The sequence below is a fragment of the Cyprinodon tularosa genome, unplaced genomic scaffold (assembly GCF_016077235.1).
Source record: "Cyprinodon tularosa strain WSP-4 unplaced genomic scaffold, ASM1607723v1 ctg48, whole genome shotgun sequence".
In the NCBI taxonomy this organism is placed as follows: domain Eukaryota; kingdom Metazoa; phylum Chordata; class Actinopteri; order Cyprinodontiformes; family Cyprinodontidae; genus Cyprinodon; species Cyprinodon tularosa.
In genome coordinates, this window is record NW_024039207.1 from 731,946 (window position 1) to 759,361 (window position 27,416).

At 37.0% G+C, this 27,416-nt stretch overlaps 2 protein-coding genes across 2 annotated transcripts in view; both read right to left on the reverse strand.

Moving 5' to 3' along the window:
• Positions 1-4,853: 4,853 nt before the first annotated feature.
• Positions 4,854-18,498, reverse strand: LOC119794438 (T-lymphocyte surface antigen Ly-9-like). The gene is made up of 8 exons (XM_038302015.1): positions 18,477-18,498; positions 16,716-16,865; positions 16,515-16,640; positions 16,271-16,434; positions 16,103-16,190; positions 14,341-14,490; positions 14,140-14,265; positions 4,854-5,002 (listed from the first exon to the last, which is right to left on the reverse strand). The coding sequence occupies exons 1-8, from the start codon at positions 18,496-18,498 to the stop codon at positions 4,854-4,856; spliced, it is 975 nt and encodes a 324-aa protein (XP_038157943.1).
• A 140-nt stretch (positions 18,499-18,638) lies between these two features.
• Positions 18,639-27,416, reverse strand: part of LOC119794439 — a 96,254-nt gene continuing 87,476 nt past the window's right edge. The window contains exons 13-26 of the mRNA XM_038302016.1: positions 25,429-25,578; positions 25,228-25,353; positions 24,984-25,147; positions 24,816-24,903; positions 23,854-24,003; positions 23,653-23,778; positions 23,409-23,572; positions 23,241-23,328; positions 21,466-21,615; positions 21,265-21,390; positions 21,021-21,184; positions 20,853-20,940; positions 18,889-19,014; positions 18,639-18,808 (exon numbers count right to left, since the gene is read on the reverse strand). Coding sequence (XP_038157944.1) covers positions 18,639-18,808; positions 18,889-19,014; positions 20,853-20,940; positions 21,021-21,184; positions 21,265-21,390; positions 21,466-21,615; positions 23,241-23,328; positions 23,409-23,572; positions 23,653-23,778; positions 23,854-24,003; positions 24,816-24,903; positions 24,984-25,147; positions 25,228-25,353; positions 25,429-25,578 — 1,880 coding nt within the window. The remainder of the gene's footprint in view (positions 18,809-18,888; positions 19,015-20,852; positions 20,941-21,020; positions 21,185-21,264; positions 21,391-21,465; positions 21,616-23,240; positions 23,329-23,408; positions 23,573-23,652; positions 23,779-23,853; positions 24,004-24,815; positions 24,904-24,983; positions 25,148-25,227; positions 25,354-25,428; positions 25,579-27,416) is intronic.

Sequence of the window (27,416 nt, forward strand, 5' to 3'; positions counted from 1 at the left end):
GAAGTTAATCTGATTTATGTCCCTTGGGGCACCTCATAATTGGGAGTCTGCTCATAGACACGCATACGCTTAACGTATGCTCTTTCTTAAGAAATGCACCATTGTAAATCCAGATTAGTACACAATATGAGGAGTCCTGCATAATGATTTCGTTTGAAATATAGGATTCACTGGTACCTTATTTACCTGCAGACAGGATTCAACATGACTTAACAGATGATGTGATTTACACAGTTCACCTCAGAACTAAACAGTTGGAAGCCCTGCCCATCTTCCCTATCATACCTCCTCTAGTAAAAAGAGGACAGTCTAGTCTATAAAACCTTCTAATACTGGATGACTTATCTGTTTTAAGCTTAACAGATACACAACAAATATTTTGAAAATAATGTAGTATAATTTGTCTTGAAACCGGTTAGAGGAACTGAAACAATTTATGGGTAAATAATATTGCAGATGGCTTATTGAATTTTATTAATTTTGTACGGTGAAACATTGATAATAGAAAACATTGTATCGTCAACCATAATAATTTATATAGTATTGCACCATTATAGTTAGTGATTTACACACCAAACAAATAATAAAGCTTCCCAGAATAAATAGTTGCTGATTTTCTTATTCAGTGTAACAGGGCGCTTTTTTTTCCAAAAGTAAATGTCAGCAAGTAAATTAACTAATAACTGTGTATCTCTGGGAATATGTTGCATAAATGTCAAATATTTCACTAAAAAAAAAAACACTTCCTTCTTGTTGAATCCATATAAAAAAAATCAAATAAATGCTTGTTTTAAACCATTTGGAGCCCATGCAAAAGTCTTGCCTCTCTTTAAAGGTCTTTTTCAACTTAGAAAACCTATAAAAAAAAAACATTCTAACTAATTAGCTCATACTTAGAAACATTTTTTCGATTTTATTGTCTTTTGTTTTAGTTATTTTATTGAATGTGGATGGCTAAAGATATAGTCCTAATACAAAAGCACTCTGAGAATGCAGAGCTCCAGTAAGTATTGCATTCCCTCATTTTAAACTAACGATTCAACATATCTTAACAAAGAATGGTCCCAGGGATTTACACAGTGCACCTCAGATGTGAACAGTTGGAAGCCCTGCAGCCATCTTCACTATCATTCCTCATCTACTAAAAGGAAGAAAGTCTAGTCTATAAAACCTCCTAATACTGGATGACTTCTCTGTTTTAAGCTTAACAGATAAATGATGAAAAATATTTTGAAAATAATGCAGTATAATTGGTTTCGAAATAGGTAGGAGGAGCTGAAACACTACAAAATATGAAAGCTTTGATTCTTAAAATCTTTTATCTCAATTACTTTCAGCAACATTTATTTAGCCTTTCCCTCTCATTATTTCTAGGGTATGTGGGCAAACACAGACAGAAGACCAGAACTCAGGACACAGCTGGCAAAAACAACCGTCCAAAGGAATAGAAATTCCGCCCCTTATCCTTTGACAGTGGAACTGATGGTTAGGTGAAAACGTTTCCACGGAACATTTAATACCAGCTTTGTTGATAGATCAGTAAAACTGAAGGATGAGTGACAAACTCACTGTGCAAAAATAAAAAGAAATGGCAAAAATTGGGGCAGGCAACAGTTTTGATTGCACGGTAGTACAGAGAGACATTTCTTTAAACAGAAAAAGCAGCTGCAAATTATTAATTTGAAAACAACAGACAAACAAAGCAGATGAAAAATATTTTTTTTTCATTTGTCGAGAGGTTTTTTAAATTATTTCATGGCAATTTCTCTTAATATATGAAAGCCATGTTGGTTCATTATCATATGGAAATTTTAGTTTAATAACAGATTGTGGCAGTCTGGTGTGAACATGATGCATTTTGAGGGAAGGCCACATTGGGAGTCTGCTCATAGGCACGCATACACGTAATGTATGTTCTTTCTTAAGAAATGCACCATTTTAAATCCAGATTTGTACACAATATGATGACAGGAGTTCTACATAATGATTTTGTTTGAAATATAGGATTCAATGGTACCTTATTTACCTGCAGACAGGGTTCAACATGTCTTAACAGATAATGTGATTGACACAATGCACCTCAGAACTAAACAGTTGGAAGCCCTGCAGCCATCTTCACTATCATCCATCCTCTACTAAAAAGAGGAAAGTCTGGTCTATAAAACCTTCCAATACTGGATGACTTCTCTTTTTTAAGCTTAACAGATAGAAAAAAAAAACATTTTGAAAATAATGCAGTATAATTTGTCTTGAAACAGGTTAGAGAAACACTTTACGGGTAGATAATCTTGCAGACGTCTTATTGAATTTTATTAATATTGTACGGTGAAACACTGTGATATCAGCAAACATTTTATCGTCAGCCATAATAATGTATATGGTATTGCACCATTATACAGTTAGTGATTTACACACCTATCCAATAATAAAGCTTGCCAGAATAAATAGTTGCTGATTTTCTTATTCAGGGTAATTTTATTGATTAAACTGAAACAGAAAAGTTAGTAACAACTATCAAAAATCCAAATGACAAGTGTTACAGAATACAACAAATGCTACGTTTTAGAAATTGTTTATTTTTGTTTAAACCTTATAAAAATGTTTGAATGGATGTTATTCTCAAGTAACGTTGCTTGTAAAATTAAAATCCTGCCTCTTATCTGTTTACAGTGAAACTGACAATCATGGAAAACGTTTCCACTGAACATTTAATACCAGGTTTGTGGAAAATTCAGGAAACCTAAAGGATGAGTGACAAAAACATTGCGCTAAAAGGAATAAGGATTTCTTGTGATTAATATTTCTTTCAAAGCTCCAGTTGATGCAGGAGCCAGTTTGGGTCCCACCCTCACAAAATATTTATTGAAATTATGAACAACATAATTTAAGTTCCTTAAAAATGTTATTTACAAAAAACTGCGGAAATTTAATTTTTTTCCTCCTCAATATTTTCTAAAGTCTACCTCCAAAGACCTATTTATGAAATCTCTAAATAGTTTGTTCTTTTTTGCAGGTATTTTGTAAACCCTTTGTGATCCACGGAGCTTCCTAGTATTTGTTTTTATGAGCGAACATTATTTATGGACAGTTTTTATCGTATAATACTTTAAAGATATTCCGAAAATTATCATATGCTATATCAACATTTATCTTCTTGCAAAACAGACTCCCAGTTACATTTCAATAAGTCCTCTTTGAAAGATTTGAGTGATTTATCTGTTAAACTGGATTACTTTTATCCTTATCTTTTATATATAAATTTTCACTGATAACAAAGACTTGAAGATGATCAACAATATGTTGAACTTTTAATCCATTTAATGTATTGTTAGCTAAGATATTAGTAAATATATGACCTATTAATGTGGCACTGTTATATTGTGATCATTGGTGTAGTAATTGTGGGAAAAAGGCTCAAACTGAAAACATGGTATTATAGAACGCTGCAGTAGGTTTATGATTATATGAGTCAAGTAGATCAATATTAAAATACCCACAGATGAAGAAAACCTTCTAAGAAGTAACTGTGTATGTTCGCTAGAACCATTCTCTAAATATTTCCATATTGGAACCAGGAGCTCTGTATAAACAACTAACAATTACATTTTTTTGACTTTTGCATAAATATTTCAACTTTTTAACACTTAAATGCATCTTTTTTCACTCTTGTTTTCTACTATTTTATACTTTAAGTTTTGTCAACATACACAGCTACTCCTCCCCCAGTTTTCCTTTCTTAAATGATGTAACTGAACTCATAACCATCCAGCTCTAAATCAGCCCCTTTCTCATGAGTTATCCAGCTTTCACAGATGGTTATGATGCTGAATGGCTGTTTAAACTGGTTCACACAGTCTTTGATGTTGTGGAAGTTTGCATATAAACTTATGATAGAAAAGGTATTATCTACTTGAACTGTCCAGTTGAATTGATCAGTGCGTTGAAGCAGCAGTTATCAGCAATTTCATTGAAGAAGTTGTTATCTGTATCCAAATTGTCTTCCATGTCCTAACTTTTATATCCATGTAGCTGAATATTTTCAGTTCCAGGTTATCGGCACTAACAGCTGTAGCTGCTAGTGTTGTGTCCATAAGGGATGAAGAAACAGTTCCAGTAACTTGTGACTTGGTGAAAGTGAGTTGTGCGTGATATCACCTGTGCTCCAAATGTTCCTCAAAGAGTTGAGTCATATTTATCCAGCTCTGTGATGTCCCGAATGGCCAAAACCTTCGCCCCATCTGGTGTCCCATTCAGCTTGATGAAGACCTTACAGTTCATGGTCCATGTTGCCATGATCCTGGCACTGGTGGCTGGCTTGATTGCTCATTCCATTCACCTGTTTAACTCCGCCCTGTTCCTCATTACCGTTTATCTTATCCACCAGTGCCAGATTAATCAAGCTGCTGTGAGAGTAACTCTAGTCCTCAAGTAAGTCTGTCTGCTATCCTGATCCTGATTCTGAGCTGATTTCTGTTTTGGAAATTTGGGGGTTTTTGCCCTGTTTTCCTGGTTCCTGCTGGTAACCAAACCTGGACTGTTTCTCTGACCTCTGCTTGGATTCTCCAAAGGACACTGTTGCTCTCTCGGCATCAGCTAACTTCAGCTCATCTTTTTGTGCGCTGGAAGCGGCTACGGCTGTTAACTATCTCCCTATCATCTGTGATCTGACTGGACTTTCAACCAGGTCAGTAACTTTGCTCCTTGTCATTATTAGTCCTATTCCTCAGTCACTGACCTGTGTTTTCTACCTCTGCAGTGAATGCAGTTATCTGCCCTGCTGACGATCAGCTGCTCGCTGAGTTATTGATTTGAAAATAAAGCTTGTTGTAAACTGTCCTGAACTGTCTGTCTGATCATTGGGTCCAGGTTTCTGAGGTCATTACACACGTGGATTTGATCTTCTGCTGCTTCCTCAGGAACTGGGCCTTCCTTGCGATGTCAGCGTTCTTCTTGTACAGGCAACCTGCCTTGTTTCTGCAGAGCAGTTTTTTGTTTCCAGTTACTGAAGGATCCAGATAAAGATATCATGCATGATGTACATCTGTAGGTTCTTGGGCTTTAAAACACTTTCTTGTTAGAAAGTCAGCTGACCGTTTAAATTTCCATAACTAATAATGTCCTGCCCAATCCACTCCAAGACTAAGTCTTCTTTTTGTTGCTATGTTGCTCCCTTAATAGGCTTTGAAAGCTGACCTGGATTCAGAACAAAGGAGCCACCTACTTCTCAGATCAGCTGTGAATGAAAATTGTATCCCAACCAGAAGCCCTGGATGAACCAGGATGTTTGCCTCCTGCTGAAGGCCCGTAACATCCCCTTCAGGTCAGGGGATGCACAGCCAGAGCTGCACTGTAGGCATCAGAAAGGAACGTGGAGGATCACTTCTCCAACTCCGAACCCCGATGTATGTGGCAAGGTCTTCAGATTCTCACAGATTACAGGACCACCATTACCTCCCTCGCCTCCTCTGATGACTCCTTCCTCAATATCTATCTATAGATATTTATAGAGAGAGAGAGATGACTAGATAGTTATATTGCCGTAATTTTTATATAACTCCCTTCAATCTGTAGTATGCAGCAGACCACCCAGCTGCAGCAGAGGAACAAGATTTCCTTAGTTTCAGCAACCACATGGGCGTAGGTTTGCTTAGGGACCATAGGGACATGTCCCTACCAACATTTTGGACCGACCTATTTATCCCTACCAATAATTCGATTTGAATATCATGTTTATAATTTATAATTCAGCGTGGTGGAATCACAGCCAATTTTTTTACTCTTGCAGCTCCGCCACGTAGAGTGGCTGCTGCTGCCTCTCAGTCTTACTGCCCGGTGTTTTTGTGTCCTTTAAATCAATAACTGTGCTGTTTAGCTCCATACTCATTGGTTGTTCTGCCTCAAGTTCTGCCTTCTCTCTTCCTAATTGGCTGTTTTCTAGTCCGTGCATGTGTGCGAGCTTGGTGTACGAAATAATAATTTTATTTACAGTACTTACTTCAATTAATATTAGGCTACGAAACTAGTCCTAACAACAACAAAAAACTTAATTCTATCTACACTAAAATAGCGAAAGCTGCTGATTGCTGATTCTTTTAAGTATCCTCCCAAAAAATACTCACGTAAAGACACTGAAAAAATATACTTTAGTATGGAAATCAAATAAATGTACTCAGTAACTTTCCACCACTGCTGCGAGGCCTATCAAACCATCCACCAACATAAGTCAAACATATTCCAAATATTTGTGCATTATGAGTTGTGTTACTGAAGCGCTGACTATAAGCAAAGTTCAAGCCTTACAATCATCTCTCCACTTTCCTTCTGCTAAATTTTCCATTAATATTGTCGTGGCCATAAAATATTTTTTCTTAAATTAAGCAGGGCTCTGCCAACATTGTTCGTATTCACATTAATTTAAACTCCAGTCAGTCAATAAGAGAAGTAGAACTGCAAACCCAACTAATTTATAACAGATCAAAGTGCTGAAAGACATCTTATATTTTCTTACTCGTAAATTTTATTTATCCTACAGCACTCCCTGTCAGTGTTCCATATAATATATACATTAATTGAGTCAAGCATTTTCTTTTTTATGTTTAATTACATAAGGATTCCTAGATGATATAGACTCCCCCCTACACCACTGCAGGAGGGATTTTGGCCTACTCCTCCTTTTTCACCAAGCTGCTTGGAAATTTCCTTGTTGCCTTTTACAGCCTTGTGAAGGTGAACATTTAGTCTCTAGTGTCTTTGGACAGCTCTTTGGTCTTCACCATGTTAGTAGTAGGACTCTTATTGATTGAATGGGGTGGACAGGTGTCTTTATGCAGCTAACGACCTCAAACACATACATCTAATTTATAATAATAACTGGAGTGGAGATGGACATTTTGAAGGCTGACTGACAGGTCTGTGAGAGTCAGAATTCTAGCTGATAGATTGGGGTTCAAATACTTATCTGCAGCTGTATCCTACAAATAAATAGTTTTCAAAAATCATATATTGAGATTTCTGGATTTTCTTTTTTTAAATTATGTCTCTCACAGTGGAAATGCACCTATGATGAAAATTCCAAACCCCTCCAGATTTCTAAAACAGCAGGGTGTTCAAATACTTATTTTCCTTACTGTATTTTTTATTTGTAGTATATTGTTCTGAATACTGCTGTACTTTTGTTGTAGGTTTTTTGGACAATAAAGTAACTTTAAAAATCAAAGTGGGACATTCCACGAGTGTATGGAGAGAAAATCAGAAAGGAACGAGCCTTGGAAAAAATACATTTCACCTCTAGAAAGTCAGGGTTGGTCATCAACACAGATGGGAGGAGCTGAGCTGGGTTATGGATGATTGTTGGAGCAAACGACAGAGAGAGTCTAGGCATGGCATGTCCTGGAGCCATGAATCTCTGCAGATGAGCAGAAAGAGATGCAGTTGCGCAGCAAATTTTGTCTATGCAGTGATTTGTGAGGAGAAAAGAAGATGATGTCAGCATGCATAGAGCAGATGAACATAGATTGGAGAGGATGGAACGTTGGCTGTAGAAGGTACCGGATGAACAAGAGAGGGCCTGGGAGAAGGCTTATGAGCTTTCTGGGATGAGCCCAAGATGGAGCTGTGGGAAAATTCCTCTGTCTCGTAACTGAGCAAAGAAGAAAGGAAGATCGGTGCGAGCGGAGAGGCAGGTGCTTCCGATGGTGAACTGGGCAAGAGAGGCCTGGAGCCTTGGAAACAAGGAGGCAACAACCTGATTGACAACTGAAGTTCAGCTGGTATTGTAGAAGAAAAGCTGGACGATGATTGGCTTCAGAGGTGCCTAGGCCCCGACGTCAGCAGGTAAAGCTGATAACAGACTTCCACGTTGAGTTTTCCCTTCAGCTTAATAATAATTTTAGTACTTGACTATATAACAATATATATATTACTGCCTCCAGTCCCCCCTAACAGTAGTTCACAACTCATGAATCCCTTTTCAGATGTAAATGCCCCATTAGCGCTGTGGTTGGAGAACTATTCCATCCCCTTTAGTTTCGGTTTTAGCTCAAGCCTCTCTGTTGAGTGTTTTACCTGAGAGCAGGGGGGAAAAATCCTATTTCTAATTAAATATAACTAGGACTATGTCAACCAACACCGAAATGATTTCAGCTGAACCACCAGCACAGCGATCCGATGATAACTGATCTGTACGATGAAAATAGCTGCATGAGCTGGAACACTGTAGAAAGCAAGAATATTTATACAATAATGACCATCTGCCCTGTTTGGTAGGGTGCAAATATAACTCAAGTCACTTCAGGGCAGTGCTGTAGCGGAGGAGAGACAGCTTCGTCATCTGTCTGCATTAAAGTTGGCAATACTTTATATTCACAGATTCGGCTTTTACATATTAATAACTTATCAGCTGATGATTTATTCTACAAAATAGGCACCTCTCGGCAACCACAGCAAGGCAGACAGTGAGCTACAACCCTAGTTTCCTCAAAAGGAGTCTCCTATCATGCTGGGAGAATTACATTGGACCCAATGCAGAGCTTGCTGCTCCGCAAATGTTTAGGTACCACTTGCAAGTTGCAAATTAATCAGAGAGAATTATTCAAAAGCGTCACCAAGGAGAGGTGGATTATTATTAAATTCATTTCATGTTTATCTCATCTCATGTCTTTCATACCACATTTAATGGATTCGAAAATAATACTTTTTTGAGGAATTTCCCAAAGCCTAAATGACAAATATCACCACTATTTTATGATTAGAATAAGTATAAAATGAGCATTGACTACACTATGGATCATTGTAGTGCCACCAAACATGTAGGATACATAAAAACCTCATTTGGATCATACTACACTCTTAATTTGGGAAGATAGGCTAAACTGTATTTTTGGAGATTTTTCAATTGTTATTGTAAGCATTTAATAGGCAATAATTACACTATAGATCATTGTAGTGCGACCAAACTTGTTGCACATATAGATAACCTCATCTAGTTCACATAACTCTTACTTTTGGAAAATGTGCTAAACTGTATTTTTTTTAGATTTTTTCATTATTATTATAAGCAGGCCAGGTTCGCAATCTCTGCAGCAGTAACCACAGCACTGAGCGTTGTGTTCACTGCACAAAGTATACAGGTAAAAGCCAGTAAATTTGAATATTTTGAAAAACTTGATTTATTTCAGTAATTGCATTCAAAAGGTGTAACTTGTACAATATATTTATTCATTGCACACAGACTGATGCATTGAAATGTTTATTTCATTTAATTTTGATGATTTGAAGTGGCAACAAATGAAAATCCAAAATTCCGTGTGTCACAAAATTAGAATATTACTTAAGGCTAATACAAAAAAGGGATTTTTAGAAATGTTGGCCAACTGAAAAGTATGAAAATGAAAAATATGAGCATGCACAATACTCAATACTTGGTTGGAGCTCCTATTGCCTCAATTACTGCATTAATGCGGCGTGGCATGGAGTCGATGAGTTTCTGGCACTGCTCAGGTGTTCTGAGAGCCCAGGTTGCTCTGATAGTGGCCTTCAACTCTTCTGCGTTTTTGGGTCTGGCATTCTGCATCTTCCTTTTCACAATACCCCACAGATTTTCTATGGGGCTAAGGTCAGGGGAGTTGGCTGGCCAATTTAGAACAGAAATACCATGGTCCGTAAACCAGGCACGGGTAGATTTTGCGCTGTGTGCAGGCGCCAAGTCCTGTTGGAACCTGAAATCTCCATCTCCATAGAGCAGGTCAGCAGCAGGAAGCATGAAGTGCTCTAAAACTTGCTGGTAGACGGCTGCGTTGACCCTGGATCTCAGGAAACAGAGTGGACCGACACCAGCAGATGACATGGCACCCCAAACCATCACTGATGGTGGAAACTTTACACTAGACTTCAGGCAACGTGGATCCTGTGCCTCTCCTGTCTTCCTCCAGACTCTGGGACCTCGATTTCCAAAGGAAATGCAAAATTTGCTTTGGTCAGAAAACATGACTTTGGACCACTCAGCAGCAGTCCAGCTCTTTTTTTCCTCAGCCCAGGTGAGACGCGTTTCGTGCGGTTTCTTTGTCAACAGTGGCTTGACACGAGGTATGCGGCAGTTGAAACCCATGTCTTTCAAGCGTCTCTTGCTGGTGGATCTTGAAGCACTGACTCCAGCAGCTGCCCACTCCTTGTGAATCTCCCCCACATTTTTGAATGGGTTTTTTTTCACAATCTTGACTAGGGCGCGGTGATCCCTATCGCTTGTACACTTTTTCTGACCACAGTTTTTCCTTCCCTTTGCCTCTCTATTAATGTGTTTGGACACAGAGCTCTGAGAACAGCCAGCCTCTTCAGCAATAACCTTTTGTGTCTTTCCCTCCTTGTGCAATGTGTCGATGGTCGCCTTTTGGACAGCTGTCAAATCTGAAGTCTTCCCCATGTTTGTGTAGGCTTCAGAACTGGACTGAGACCATTTAAAACCCTTTGCAGGTGTTTTGAGTTAATCAGCTGATTAGTTTATGGCACCAGGTGTTTTCAAAATTTAACCCTTACACAATCATCTTATTTTGTGACACACAGAATTTTGGATTTTCATTTGTTGCCACTTCAAATCATCAAAATTAAATGAAATAAACATTTGAATGCATCAGTCTGTGTGCAATGAATAAATATAATGTACAAGTTACACCTTTTGAATGCAATTACTGAAATAAATCAAGTTTTTCAAAATATTCCAATTTACTGGCTTTTACCTGTACCTGTCACAAATGCAGGAAGGACTCACCTTGGGTTTGTGAAAACTGCTAAATGGGACAATCATAGCTTCATATGTAGTGCTTTTCCTTGGGTGAAATAAATGATACTCCAATACTGAAATCATACTGTTTGTCATTTTCTAAGCTGAAATTGTGAGGGTTTGGTTGAGGTTTGAGGACCCAAATGCAGAGGCAGGGAGGCAGTGGTGAGTTTGTTTTTTTGTTTGTTTTTTTTATGTAATGAGTGGTTCACAAACAACTGAGGCAGGAATCCAAAAATACAACATAAAAAAAGTTAAACAAACCAGAACCATGGATATATCAGGGGAAAACAAATCACGACGGGGTAAGACTAAAGTAACACAGAGTTAGACAAGGAACCAGCGCTGTGGAACTGCACAAGGAAAGTATTTATGGGAGAGTGAAATAAAGAGAGGACTAACGAGCTGATTGGGAGCAGGTGTGAAGAGAGGAGTCTAGAAAGGAGCTTGGGAAAAAAGGAGACCAACACAAGAGTGCAACAGGGGGCAACAAATAAAAACCTAAGAACTGAAATAAAAGTTTTTCTTTCACAGTGATCTTTGCAACATAAATGAGTCTGTTGAATAATTGACAATATAAATAGGCTCTGCCTTGCCTTGTTGGAAAAGCATGGCTATGACCTGTTCTCAGCTCAGGAACTAGGACCCGTATGATATCTGGTTGTTCAATAGGTTTGCCTAAATAAAAGATTTAGATATGACTTATCAATATATTCCTGCAAAAAGGTCTGATGTTGCAGAAGAATGTAATGAAAAGTGCTTGGAACATGCTCTTGTTCTGATACCAGTTTGTTTCAGCCTTTATCCAGTCTCGTGTAGAAGGGCTGGTCACATCAAAGGTTATTTGCATTACACTAATGATACTTAGCAAGGTAGAGTGAATACACAAACTTGAAGAGAGGAGGGGGGCTTGCAGGAAAACTGAAATTCTCCAGGACTTATAGCGTTAAATCAAGTTGAAAAATGACGATCTGGAGAAAATAAATATAGGGAGATAATCAATAACTTTATTCACACAAAGTACAGTCAAGATGAAATTCTGCAGAAAGATACTGACTGAGATCCAATGCAGAAATTTTCCTTACATGACATCTCTTTTACTTTATTACATTTTTAATCATTTATAGAAGTAATTCTAAGCTTTTTTACATTCATCTGCTTCATTCCTCAAGTCAAGACAGGATGTGGAAAACAGACTTCAGAGTTGTCACAAGTGAAGTGTGCTGCCCTCTAGTGGTAATACAGTGAATTGAGCTGCCATAGCGTGCAACAACATCCCAAACAAAACATACATTTAAATAATTCACTAATAGTGCATAAATGTTAGATTTTCTTCACTAATAAAAAAACTCAATTATATATTCATATAACCAGAACTTTTTTAGACCATAAAGTTGCAGCAAACAGACATAGTTTATAAAATAATAGTTGCAGAATTTTTAAGCAAATGTTTTTAAAGGTTTTGCAAATGGACTCTTTGCTGCAGAAACACTAACAGATAAAAAAAGCATCTCTACAACTCATGATAAGAAACACACACAAACCTGAAAAAACAACACAACAGCAATAACAAAAGTTATTGTTGTGTTTAAATTAAGACAAAGAACTAAATCTTTCTCCATAAGGCAGGATTAGAGTGAGGCAGGCTTAGGTCCTTTAGTGTTCCAGTTCATCCCTTCATGTTTCTCTCCTGTCAGCAGATGTTCCTCCTGCTTCCTCAACATTATGCTCAGACAGAGACAACTGTCCACCTACAGGAGACTGTTGCTTAGGTCTCCACCAGCATTTGAAATCTCAGATTAATCTCTAATATTCATCTTCAAGTTAAACAGCTTTTAGGTTTGTAACATTTTCCCATAGAGGACCAACTCAGAGCAGTTACACACATGGATGAAGGGTGTTTTAGCTTTGTTCCTCGTCTTCAGAACCTGGGTCAGGTGTTTTTTCTCCACTTTGCTTTAGTGAGGAGTTATCTGTGAAAAGATACAAAAATGATCAATAATGTAACTGAATTTATGTACTTCAGATTGCCTAACTTCCTTCTTGTCCTTTAAGAAGCAAATATAATTATAGATCAGAGTCATTTAACCTAAAAATGCTAAACCAGCTTTTAGTCCGATCATCAATACCACCAAAATGACAAAACATCTTTTTTCTCAGATCAGATCAGATCTACAGCTGAAGGCCTTAGATTCATGTCCTTCACTTTGCATCCTGTTGAAATCATGTTTTAGAATCTTAATTTGACGTCTAAGAGGAAATAACTAAGTTTCTATTTTGTAGTCAGAGTTAGCCTTCTAGCTGTTGATGAGACGTTCAAAATTAGTTTTTTCCCAGTGGAAGCCCATGGTTACTATGGAAACTGATTACAGCTGATACAACATGATTGACTAAAAAGCTGTGCATTTTCAGCCTCCAGAACAACTGATCAAGACCAGCCTGTAAAAATTGAACAGCATCTTAGAGTTATATAAATAAACAGTTAAACACCACTTCATAGGAAATCATTTTATAGAAACACTTTACATAACCTGTTAAGTCTAGTATAATTATTTGACATTATTTTTTTGTCTCTCAGTCAGATGAGCTTAAAGAGATGATTATTTAGGGAAAAAAATGCAATAAAAACGGTCAAAAAAGGACTGGGCCTCATCTTTCTAGTCTAACATAATTATCAAGAGTGTTTGTTTTGGATATAAATTGATGATCCCCAAAATAATATATACCGGATGTGGTTCTCTGGGTTTCACCTTTGCTCTGGAGAATCCTGAGGTTTAATTTAAGCTCAAACTCACTCCAATACTGCCATTCCACATAATAGGGCCATGGTGCATGTTTATGGTTTTTGTAGGTGTTAGCATAACTGCTTCTATTGAAATTAAAAGTAGTTCACATAGATTATTTGGCCTAAACTGCATGTTTTCCCCCTTTCTTTAGAACAGTTTTAATTAGAGAAATGGTTTGGTTATTCTGAACAGAGACATGCAAATTATTTTCAAAATTTTTTCCATATCACCCACCCCTACTCCGGATGACTCAAGAAAATGCAGTACAAGTGTTGGAGCAGCCTAGTCAAAGTCTTCATCTAAACCCAATTCAGATGCTGTTCTATAACCTTAAACAGGTTTTTCACTCCAACATGTCTGAATCCAGACAGCTCTGTCCTCCACAGTGATGCTAAAAACACTTCTCAGCAGGTTTTGCAGCAAAGGTGGAAAAAATGTTTTAGGTTTAGGGAGTGATTACTTTATACCATAGAGACGGATTGGTTTGAAATGGTTTATTTACTTGATTAACACAATCATCAGCTAAAAACTGTTTTGAGTTTTGACCAAACAAACCTCAGTCAAAACTGCTGAACTCACTGATAACCTGGAGTTCCTTCATTTTCAGAACTTTGTTGTTGATCTCAACTATGTAGCTGCCGCTGTCCTCTAGAGTCAGACTGTTGATGGTCAACCTTCCACTTGTTTCATCAAAGTCACAGCGACCTGGAAGCAGGATCCAGATAAAGACATCATGGATGATGTTAATCTGCAGGTTCTTGGGTTTTCTAGTCAACTTACCTTTAAAATGTTTGCAACTTTTAATATCCTCCCAAAAACCCTTTGAGGTGAGGTCCACTTTGTGCCTCCATATTAGTGTCTGGGTGGGCTCTGAAATCAGACCTGGTTTCAGAACAATGGAGCCACCAACTTTTCCATTGATCAGTTCAGCTGTGAATGAAAAACAAGAACATTTTTACTCCTTCATGTGAACTTTTTCTGTTTCTGAGCAGCTGTGATGTTTAACCATATCTATCATGTTTGATGTTCTATAGAACAGAAGGAAACAGGAAGTTTATTCACTTTCCTAACATTTAAAAGTTCTGATGAACAATAAATCTCTGCATTAAAAAACTCAAATGAAGGCGATGAAGGAGAGTTTTTAGCTTAAACTACCAAAGATCATCTGCTGATTGATGCAAAGTCTGAAATATCTGGTGTTCAGCAAATTCAATAATTTAATTCATTAAAAACAACATTTTGAACCTAAATAATCATCTTATTCAACCACCTGGAGTATATTCCAGCTGATGCATGGCTTCAAATTGGATATAAGGAGTTTTTGGGTCGACCTTGAAATTCATCAGAAACCTAATAGTTCATGTTTTCTAAGAACTTTTATGGATCTCTAAGATGTTATCATAAAATTGTTACCCTGCTTTTGTAATTTTTTAACATATATTTCAATTATTTCAAAGAAAATATTCTAAACTTTTGTAAATGATCAATCCAACATAAAACTTTCTTCAAAGTTTGTAAAATCAAAGCACTTCTTTAAATACCTTCTTATTTTGAGTCCAAATATTTCACATCTAATATGAAATGAAAATGCTGTGTTTTACTAAAACTATACTAAAATCATTTTAATGTCATTTAAAAAGTTTTCCAAAGATGAATTGTGCTCTCTACAATAAATCCATAAAAGACAACGTGCCAGACTGGAGTTGTGTCAGGCAGCCCGGGCCACAGGCGGCTACGCTCTACCTCTTCTATTCATTCGGCTAGCTAATCTAAATTCCATTTCGAGAGCGAGATCATCTGTGGTAGTAGCACTAGACATCTTCCAGGCATGTGAGTAAAACTAGCAGCAGTTCAGCGCCAGAATGAATGAATGGTAGCCGGCGCACGCGGATGACGTCATACACACTCCGCTTTGTTTTAAAAAATATAAATACAACAAATATAACCGTGGATGTCTGAGGGACAGTGATTCGCCTACATGTTATGAATGCTGGCGTACCATAAAGAATAAATTATAAACAGTTTAGTTTGTGCCTTCAACTCGTTGGCCATAAGAAGACGTTACTTGGATATAACCTAATGGAATATCTTCAGAACAGCTCCAAATGACACAAAACTAATATGGGTGAGTAGAACATGATGTAATAACCTAGAATCAAGGACCCGATGTAAAAAAAACGGCGTTCCCCTTTAAGCCCAAAGTGCCTTGGTTTCTCAGCAGGAGAACGTGGTAAAGGACACCAAGAAGTTCACCTCTGAATGATGAAAAAAAAAAAATCAGTAAAGGTATTGGAGTGGCCTAGTTAGAGTCTACACCTGTTTTTATTCAGGTTCTGTTTGTCTGATATTTTACATTTATTTGATGATCTGAAAAATATAAGTGGGATAAAAAAAAAAGTACAGAACAATAAATCTTTTATGAAGTAAAAACATGTTAACTTCACTGAATATCAGATAATCTCAACATGAAGTTGGTGTTTCTTTTGACTGAAGGTGAAAAACATAAATAAAACATACATAGATGGGATAGTTTTAATCTCACCTCTGATAAAAGGGTTATCCATTATTTCACTGGAGCAGCTGCTGACAGGGTTTACCAACTCACAGAAAAAGGAGCTTTCCTTATTCTCCTGAGAAATAAATAGAAAACAGCTCTAAACCAAACCATGAAGGTTCTACTGAGTTCTTCCAGGGTTTCTCATCCTCATACCGTTGTTATCAGCAGCTCCTTGTCGGTGGACAACTCTGTGTCACCTGTTTTCCATTTATACGTCACAGGTCCAAAGTCAGCAGTGACTTGGGCTTCACAGGTCAGACTATAGCTGGTCTTTTCCTTATTGCACTTTATGGACACTGTGGGTTTTGGGACCGGTTCTGACAGAGACAGGAACAGATTATCTCAACTTGATTCAGGTTAAAACCTAACAAACCTCAGTCAAACCTGCTGAACTCACTGATAACCTGGAGTTTCTTCTTCTCCAGAACTTTGTTGTTGATCTCAGCTATGTAGCTGCCGCTGTCCTCTAGAGTCAGACTGTTGATGGTCAAACTTCCACTTGTTTTATCAAAGTCACAGCGACCTGGAAGCAGGATCCAGATAAAGACATCATGGATGATGTTAATCTGTAGGTTCTTGAGCTTTCTAGTCAACTTACGTTTAAAATGTTTGCAACTTTTAATATCCTGCCAAGAACCCTTTGAGGTGAGGTCCACTTTGTGCCTCCATGTTACTGTCTGGATGGGCTCTGAAATCTGACCTGGTTTCAGAACAATGGAGCCACCAACTTTTCCATTGATCAGTTTAGCTGTGAATGAAAACCAAGAACATTTTTACTCCTTCATCTGAACTTTTTCTGTTTCTCAGCAGCTGTAATGTTTAACCCTTTCTATCATATCTGCTGATCTACAGAACAGAAGGAAACAGGAAGTTTATTCACTTTTCTAACATTTAAAATTTCTGATAGACAATACATTTCTGCATCAAAAAACTCAAATGAAGGCGATGGAGGAGAGTTTTTAGCTTAAACTACCAAAGATCATCTGCTGATTGATGCAAAGTCTGAAATATCTGGTGTTCAGCAAATTCAATAATTTAATTCATTAAAAACAACATTTTGAACCTAAATAATAATCTTATTCAACCATCTGGAGTATATTCCAGCTGATTCATGGCTTCAAATTGGATATAAGGAGTTTTTGGGTCGACCTTGAAATTCATCAGAAACCTAATAGTTCATGTTTTCTAAGAACTTTTATGGATCTCTAAGATGTTATCATAAAATTGTTACCCTGCTTTTGTAATTTTTTAACATATATTTCAATTATTTCAAAGAAAATGTTCTAAACTTTTGTAAATGATCAATCCAACATGAACCTTTCTTCAAAGTTTGTAAATCAAAGCACTTCTTTAAATAGCTTCTTATTTTGAGTCCAAATAATTCACATCTAATATGAAATGAAAATGCTGTGTTTTACTAAAACTATACTAAAATCATTTTAATGTCATTTAAAAAGTTTTCCAAAGATGAATTGTGCTCTCTACAATAAATCCATAAAAGACAACGTGCCAGACTGGAGTCGTAACGGGCAGCCCGGGCCAAAGGCGGCTACGCTCTACCTCTTCTATTCATTCGGCTAGCTAATCTAAATTCCATTTCGAGAGCGAGATCATCTGTGGTAGTAGCACTAGACATCTTCCAGGCATGTGAGTAAAACTAGCAGCAGTTCAGCGCCAGAATGAATGAATGGTAGCCGGCGCACGCGGATGACGTCATACACACTCCGCTTTGTTTTAAAAAATATAAATACAACAAATATAACCGTGGATGTCTGAGGGACAGTGATTCGCCTACATGTTATGAATGCTGGCGTACCATAAAGAATAAATTATAAACAGTTTAGTTTGTGCCTTCAACTCGTTGGCCATAAGAAGACGTTACTTGGATATAACCTAATGGAATATCTTCAGAACAGCTCCAAATGACACAAAACTAATATGGGTGAGTAGAACATGATGTAATAACCTAGAATCAAGGACCCGATGTAAAAAAAACGGCGTTCCCCTTTAAGCCCAAAGTGCCTTGGTTTCTCAGCAGGAGAACGTGGTAAAGGACACCAAGAAGTTCACCTCTGAATGATGAAAAAAAAAAAATCAGTAAAGGTATTGGAGTGGCCTAGTTAGAGTCTACACCTGTTTTTATTCAGGTTCTGTTTGTCTGATATTTTACATTTATTTGATGATCTGAAAAATATAAGTGGGATAAAAAAAAAAGTACAGAACAATAAATCTTTTATGAAGTAAAAACATGTTAACTTCACTGAATATCAGATAATCTCAACATGAAGTTGGTGTTTCTTTTGACTGAAGGTGAAAAACATAAATAAAACATACATAGATGGGATAGTTTTAATCTCACCTCTGATAAAAGGGTTATCCATTATTTCACTGGAGCAGCTGCTGACAGGGTTTACCAACTCACAGAAAAAGGAGCTTTCCTTATTCTCCTGAGAAATAAATAGAAAACAGCTCTAAACCAAACCATGAAGGTTCTACTGAGTTCTTCCAGGGTTTCTCATCCTCATACCGTTGTTATCAGCAGCTCCTTGTCGGTGGACAACTCTGTGTCACCTGTTTTCCATTTATACGTCACAGGTCCAAAGTCAGCAGTGACTTGGGCTTCACAGGTCAGACTATAGCTGGTCTTTTCCTTATTGCACTTTATGGACACTGTGGGTTTTGGGACCGGTTCTGACAGAGACAGGAACAGATTATCTCAACTTGATTCAGGTTAAAACCTAACAAACCTCAGTCAAACCTGCTGAACTCACTGATAACCTGGAGTTTCTTCTTCTCCAGAACTTTGTTGTTGATCTCAGCTATGTAGCTGCCGCTGTCCTCTAGAGTCAGACTGTTGATGGTCAAACTTCCACTTGTTTTATCAAAGTCACAGCGACCTGGAAGCAGGATCCAGATAAAGACATCATGGATGATGTTAATCTGTAGGTTCTTGAGCTTTCTAGTCAACTTACGTTTAAAATGTTTGCAACTTTTAATATCCTGCCAAGAACCCTTTGAGGTGAGGTCCACTTTGTGCCTCCATGTTACTGTCTGGATGGGCTCTGAAATCTGACCTGGTTTCAGAACAATGGAGCCACCAACTTTTCCATTGATCAGTTTAGCTGTGAATGAAAACCAAGAACATTTTTACTCCTTCATCTGAACTTTTTCTGTTTCTCAGCAGCTGTAATGTTTAACCCTTTCTATCATATCTGCTGATCTACAGAACAGAAGGAAACAGGAAGTTTATTCACTTTTCTAACATTTAAAATTTCTGATAGACAATACATTTCTGCATCAAAAAACTCAAATGAAGGCGATGGAGGAGAGTTTTTAGCTTAAACTACCAAAGATCATCTGCTGATTGATGCAAAGTCTGAAATATCTGGTGTTCAGCAAATTCAATAATTTAATTCATTAAAAACAACATTTTGAACCTAAATAATAATCTTATTCAACCACCTGGAGTATATTCCAGCTGATTCATGGCTTCAAATTGGATATAAGGAGTTTTTGGGTCGACCTTGAAATTCATCAGAAACCTAATAGTTCATGTTTTCTAAGAACTTTTATGGATCTCTAAGATGTTATCATAAAATTGTTACCCTGCTTTTGTAATTTTTTAACATATATTTCAATTATTTCAAAGAAAATGTTCTAAACTTTTGTAAATGATCAATCCAACATGAACCTTTCTTCAAAGTTTGTAAAATCAAAGCACTTCTTTAAATAGCTTCTTATTTTGAGTCCAAATAATTCACATCTAATATGAAATGAAAATGCTGTGTTTTACTAAAACTATACTAAAATCATTTTAATGTCATTTAAAAAGTTTTCCAAAGATGAATTGTGCTCTCTACAATAAATCCATAAAAGACAACGTGCCAGACTGGAGTCGTAACGGGCAGCCCGGGCCAAAGGCGGCTACGCTCTACCTCTTCTATTCATTCGGCTAGCTAATCTAAATTCCATTTCGAGAGCGAGATCATCTGTGGTAGTAGCACTAGACATCTTCCAGGCATGTGAGTAAAACTAGCAGCAGTTCAGCAGACAGAATGAATGAATGGTAGCCGGCGCACGCGGATGACGTCATACACACTCCGCTTTGTTTTAAAAAATATAAATACAACAAATATAACCGTGGATGTCTGAGGGACAGTGATTCGCCTACATGTTATGAATGCTGGCGTACCATAAAGAATAAATTATAAACAGTTTAGTTTGTGCCTTCAACTCGTTGGCCATAAGAAGACGTTACTTGGATATAACCTAATGGAATATCTTCAGAACAGCTCCAAATGACACAAAACTAATATGGGTGAGTAGAACATGATGTAATAACCTAGAATCAAGGACCCGATGTAAAAAAAAACGGCGTTCCCCTTTAAGCCCAAAGTGCCTTGGTTTCTCAGTAGGAGAACGTGGTAAAGGACACCAAGAAGTTCACCTCTGAATGATGAAAAAAAAAAATCAGTAAAGGTATTGGAGTGGCCTAGTTAGAGTCTACACCTGTTTTTATTCAGGTTCTGTTTGTCTGATATTTTACATTTATTTGATGATCTGAAAAATATAAGTGGGATAAAAAAAAAAGTACAGAACAATAAATCTTTTATGAAGTAAAAACATGTTAACTTCACTGAATATCAGATAATCTCAACATGAAGTTGGTGTTTCTTTTGACTGAAGGTGAAAAACATAAATAAAACATACATAGATGGGATAGTTTTAATCTCACCTCTGATAAAAGGGTTATCCATTATTTCACTGGAGCTGCTGCTGACAGGGTTTACCAACTCACAGAAAAAGGAGCTTTCCTTATTCTCCTGAGAAATAAATAGAAAACAGCTCTAAACCAAACCATGAAGGTTCTACTGAGTTCTTCCAGGGTTTCTCATCCTCATACCGTTGTTATCAGCAGCTCCTTGTCGGTGGACAACTCTGTGTCACCTGTTTTCCATTTATACGTCACAGGTCCAAAGTCAGCAGTGACTTGGGCTTCACAGGTGAGACTCCAGGCATCCTTCTCATGGTTGTACTTTATGGACACTGTGGGTTTTGGGACCGGTTCTGACAGAAACAGGAACAGATTATCTCAACTGGATTCAGGTTAAAACCTAACAAACCTCAGTCAAACCTGCTGAACTCACTGATAACCTGGAGTTCCTTCATCTCCAGAACTTTGTTGTTGATCTCAGCTATGTAGCTGCCGCTGTCCTTTAGAGTCAGACTGTTGATGGTCAAACTTCCACTTGTTTTATCAAAGTCACAGCGACCTGGAAGCAGGATCCAGATAAAGACATCATGGATGATGTTAATCTGCAGGTTCTTTGGTTTTTAAGTCTACTTACCTTTAAATGCTTTTTCACTTTGAATATCCTGCCAAGAACCCTTTGAGGTGAGGTCAACTTTGTGCCTCCATGTTACTTTCTTGATGGTCTCTGGAATCTGACCTGGTTTCAGAACAATGGAGCCACCAACTTTTCCATAGATCAGATCAGCTGTGAATGAAAAACAAGAACATTTTTACTCCTTCATGTGAACTTTTTCTGTTTCTGAGCAGCTGTAATTTTTAACCCTTTCTATCATATCTGCTGATCTATAGAACAGAAGGAAACAGGAAGTTTATTCACTTTCCTAACATTTAAAATTTCTGATAGACAATAAATCTCTGCATCAAAAAACTCAAATGAAGGCGATGGAGGAGAGATTTTTTAATCATAAACTACCAAAGATCATCTGCTGATTGATGCAAAGTCTTAAATATCTGGTGTTCAGATAATTCAATAATTTAATTAATTAAAAACAACATTTTGAACCTAAATAATCATCTTATTCAACCATCTGGAGTATATTCCAGCTGATTCACTGCTTCAAATTGGATATAAGGAGTTTTTGGGTCGACCTTCTTGAAATTCATCAGAAACCTAATAGTTCAGGTTTTCTAAGAACTTTTATGGATCTCTAAGATGTTATCATAAAATTGTTACCCTGCATTTGCAATTTTTTTTACATATATTTCAATTATTTCAAAGAAAATGTTCTAAACTTTTGTAAAACTTTTGATCAATCCAACAGAAACCTTTCTTCAAAGTTTGTAAAACCAAAGTACTTCTTTAAATACCTTCTTATTTTGAGTTTAAATATTTCACATCTAATATGAAATGAAAATGCTGTGTTTTACTAAAACTATACTAAAATCATTTTAATGTCATTTAAAAAGTTTTCCAAAGATGAATTGTGCTCTCTACAATAAATCCATAAAAGACAACGTGCCAGACTGGAGTCGTAACGGGCAGCCCGGGCCAAAGCCGGCTACGCTCTACCTCTTCTATTCATTCGGCTAGCTAATCTAAATTCCATTTCGAGAGCGAGATCATCTGTGGTAGTAGCACTAGACATCTTCCAGGCATGTGAGTAAAACTAGCAGCAGTTCAGCAGACAGAATGAATGAATGGTAGCCGGCGCACGCGGATGACGTCATACACACTCCGCTTTGTTTTAAAAAATATAAATACAACAAATATAACCGTGGATGTCTGAGGGACAGTGATTCGCCTACATGTTATGAATGCTGGCGTACCATAAAGAATAAATTATAAACAGTTTAGTTTGTGCCTTCAACTCGTTGGCCATAAGAAGACGTTACTTGGATATAACCTAATGGAATATCTTCAGAACAGCTCCAAATGACACAAAACTAATATGGGTGAGTAGAACATGATGTAATAACCTAGAATCAAGGACCCGATGTAAAAAAAAACGGCGTTCCCCTTTAAGCCCAAAGTGCCTTGGTTTCTCAGTAGGAGAACGTGGTAAAGGACACCAAGAAGTTCACCTCTGAATGATGAAAAAAAAAAATCAGTAAAGGTATTGGAGTGGCCTAGTTAGAGTCTACACCTGTTTTTATTCAGGTTCTGTTTGTCTGATATTTTACATTTATTTGATGATCTGAAAAATATAAGTGGGATAAAAAAAAAAGTACAGAACAATAAATCTTTTATGAAGTAAAAACATGTTAACTTCACTGAATATCAGATAATCTCAACATGAAGTTGGTGTTTCTTTTGACTGAAGGTGAAAAACATAAATAAAACATACATAGATGGGATAGTTTTAATCTCACCTCTGATAAAAGGGTTATCCATTATTTCACTGGAGCTGCTGCTGACAGGGTTTACCAACTCACAGAAAAAGGAGCTTTCCTTATTCTCCTGAGAAATAAATAGAAAACAGCTCTAAACCAAACCATGAAGGTTCTACTGAGTTCTTCCAGGGTTTCTCATCCTCATACCGTTGTTATCAGCAGCTCCTTGTCGGTGGACAACTCTGTGTCACCTGTTTTCCATTTATACGTCACAGGTCCAAAGTCAGCAGTGACTTGGGCTTCACAGGTGAGACTCCAGGCATCCTTCTCATGGTTGTACTTTATGGACACTGTGGGTTTTGGGACCGGTTCTGACAAAAACAGGAATAGATTATCTCAACTGGATTCAGGTTAAAACCTAACAAACCTCAGTCAAACCTGCTGAACTCACTGATAACCTGGAGTTCCTTCATCTCCAGAACTTTGTTGTTGATCTCAGGTCTGTAGCTGCCGCTGTCCTTTAGAGTCAGACGGTTGATGGTCAAACTTCCACTTGTTTTATCAAAGTCACAGCGACCTGGAAGCAGGATCCAGATAAAGACATCATGGATGATGTTAATCTGCAGGTTCTTTGGTTTTTAAGTCTACTTACCTTTAAATGCTTTTTCACTTTGAATATCCTGCCAAGAACCCTTTGAGGTGAGGTCAACTTTGTGCCTCCATGTTACTTTCTTGATGGTCTCTGGAATCTGACCTGGTTTCAGAACAATGGAGCCACCAACTTTTCCATAGATCAGATCAGCTGTGAATGAAAAACAAGAACATTTTTACTCCTTAATGTGAACTTTTTCTGTTTCTGAGCAGCTATAATTTTTAACCCTTTCTATCATATCTGCTGATCTATAGAACAGAAGGAAACAGGAAGTTTATTCACTTTCCTAACATTTAAAATTTCTGATAGACAATAAATCTCTGCATCAAAAAACTCAAATGAAGGCGATGGAGGAGAGATTTTTTAATCATAAACTACCAAAGATCATCTGCTGATTGATGCAAAGTCTTAAATATCTCGTTTTCAGCTAAATTAAATACATTTATTCAATAATTCAAAACACCATTTTGAACCTAAATAATCATCTTATTTAGCCACCTGGAGTATATTCTAGCTGATACACGGTTTCAAATAGGATATACTGTAAGGAGTTTTTGGGTTGACTTTCCTGAAATTCATCAGAAATCGAATAATTCATGTTTTCCAAGAACGTTTGTGAAATCTTTAAGATTTTCTCATAAAACTGTCCCTCTGCTTTTAACAATCTGAACATAAATTTCAACTATCTCACTTTTTTTTCAAACTCATTAGCTAAAGTCAAACCTTTATAAATATTTTTTGAAAAATTGTAAAACCAGGAACTTTTAGGCAAGCATCTTTTTTTGGGGGGTCGAAATATTTCACATCCTATGTGAATTAATACGTTTTATATTATTAAAAGTATACAAGAATAATTTTGAAAGAATTTGAAGTTTTTTTTTATTTATTTTTCTGAAAGTTGTGTTTCTTCAAAAGCTGAAGGTGGAAAAGATAAAGAATAGACGGGAATGTTTTCCTCTCACCTGTGATAAAGGGGTTTTCCACTGTTTCACTGGAGCTGCTGCTGACAGGGTTTACCAACTCACAGAAAAAGGAGCTTTCCTTATTCTCCTGAGAAATAAATAGAAAACAGCTCTAAACCAAACCATGAAGGTTCTACTGAGTTCTTCCAGGGTTTCTCATCCTCATACCGTTGTTATCAGCAGCTCCTTGTCGGTGGACAACTCTGTGTCACCTGTTTTCCATTTATACGTCACAGGTCCAAAGTCAGCAGTGACTTGGGCTTCACAGGTGAGACTCCAGGCATCCTTCTCATGGTTGTACTTTATGGACACTGTGGGTTTTGGGACCGGTTCTGACAGAAACAGGAACAGATTATCTCAACTTGATTCAGGTTAAAACCTAACAAACCTCAGTCAAACCTGCTGAACTCACTGATAACCTGGAGTTTCTTCATCTCCAAAACTTTGTTGTTGATCTCAACTATGTAGCTGCCGCTGTCCTCTAGAGTCAGACTGTTGATGGTCAAACTTCCACTTGTTTTATCAAAGTCACAGCGACCTGGAAGCAGGATCCAGATAAAGACATCATGGATGATGTTAATCTGCAGGTTCTTTGGTTTTAAAGTCAACTTACCTTTAAAAGCTTCATCACTTTGAATATCCTGCCAAGAACCCTTTGAGGTGAGGTCCATTTTGTACCTCCATTTTACTTTCTCAATAGGCTCTGAAATCTGACCTGGAATCAGAACAATGGAGCCACCAACTTTTCCATAGATCAGATCAGCTGTGAATGAAAAACAAGAAAATTTTTACTCCTTCATGTGAACTTTTTCTGTTTCTGAGCAGCTGTAATGTTTAACCCTTTCTATCATATCTGCTGATCTACAGAACAGAAGGAAACAGGAAGTTTATTCACTTTCCTAACATTTAAAAGTTCTGATGGACAATAAATCTCTGCATCAAAAAACTCAAATGAAGGCGATGGAGGAGAGTTTTTTGCTCAAACTACCAAAGATCATCTGCTGATTGATGCAAAGTTATTAAAAGAGGTGTTCAGCAAATTCAATAACTTTATTCTTTACAAAACAACATTTTGAACCTAAATAAATCTTATTCAAACACCTGGAGTATATATTCCAGCTGATCCATAGCTTCAAATAGGATATAACGGGTCTTTAGGTCGACTTTCCTACAATTCATCCAAAATCTATTAGTTCATGTTTTCCTAGAACTGTTCTGGATCTTTAAGATCTTTCCATAAAAGTGTCCCTCTGCTTTTAACACTTTTGACGTAAAGTGAAATAATTTAAAAATAACTTTTTGAACCATTGTAAAATGCTTAAACATACATACATATTTTGTCAAGGTTTCTTCAACTATGAAAGTCTTTTAGACAATCATCTTATTTTGGTTTCAAATATTTTACATCTAAAATAAAAATGCAGCATTTTATTGAAATTATACAGAAAACATTTCTTTCTCTACAGGCAGGTCGATTTAGTTAGTTTAGTTAGTTTATTTAAGATCCCCATTAGCTGTAGCAAGCTACAGCTATTCTTCCTGGGGTCCAACAAAAAAGGTGAAATAAAAAAATAAAAATGAAATAAAATTATATGGACATTAAACAACATCTCCCATAATCTATACATATACATAAATACATACAAACATACATACTCATACATACAGTGTTGGGAAAGTTCTCTTTCTACGTGAACTAGTTCAAAGTTCAGTTCACACATTTTAAAATGAACTAGTTCAGTTCATAGTTCACAATTCCAAAAAACGAACTAGTTCATAGTTCTTTTTTTTTTTTTCATATATTGCTCAATTACACCATAGCCTACTGTAGAACCACAGACAGCAATTATTTTATCAGTCGTAACACTGAAACTGTGCGTCAGATTTCATCTTCATATCCAGTTTTGAATCCTTATCCAACCAGGGTTTACATTAACATTGAGGGGACAGCATTTCCCCATTGTTGCTTTAATGCTTTGTTGCTGTCCATTCACTTCACACTAGTAGCAGCTGCAGCTTTCACCCCTACAGTATATTCTCAAAAACATCAGGAAAAATGTGCTGCTTGAATGGTCTTTTTTATGAGTAATTATTAAAAGAAAAATAGGAAAGTAGTCTTTAAGGTGCAAATGTTTTTTTTTTATTTTAATAATTTTTTCCATTTGAAATTCCATTTCAATACATACTAAAAAGGAATACTGGAATCCTGGAAAATTATACCAGGCAGGTTTAACAAACAAGTTACATGGATAGTAAAACCCTCAAGAACAGGGGTCTTCTATGTTTTCCAGACCAAGGACCCCCAAACTGATGGCGAGATGGAGCGGGGACCCCCTATTTATATATATTGTATGAAATTGTGTCCTATAGTCACTCTATTACAGATGGAGTAATGTAAAGAAATTAATTTCTCCCTGGGATTATTAAAGTTTTTCTGATTCTGATTCCTGGTTGATGGGACAGGTGTTGTGAAGGAAACGGTGCCCAGCTTGAAAGAGCTCCTGTGTGTCGCTGAATGTGAGCATTGATGACTGAAAGACATCTTCTGCCTCCATTTATCTGTTTACTACAGTGTGTTGATTTCATGTTAATGAGTATTTA

What these genes read in the sequence shown, in the direction of transcription:
- LOC119794438 (XM_038302015.1), bottom strand. Translation starts at nt 18,498, where the DNA reads ATGGATAACCCTTTTATCAGAG. An exon ending in AAGTTGCAAACATTTTAAAC is followed by an intron (nt 16,641 to 16,715) that starts GTAAGTTGACTA and finishes TCCTGCTTCCAG; the next exon opens with GTCGCTGTGACTTTGATAAA. An exon ending in GAAGGAACTCCAGGTTATCA is followed by an intron (nt 5,003 to 14,139) that starts GTGAGTTCAGCA and finishes TGGATCCTTCAG; the next exon opens with TAACTGGAAACAAAAAACTG.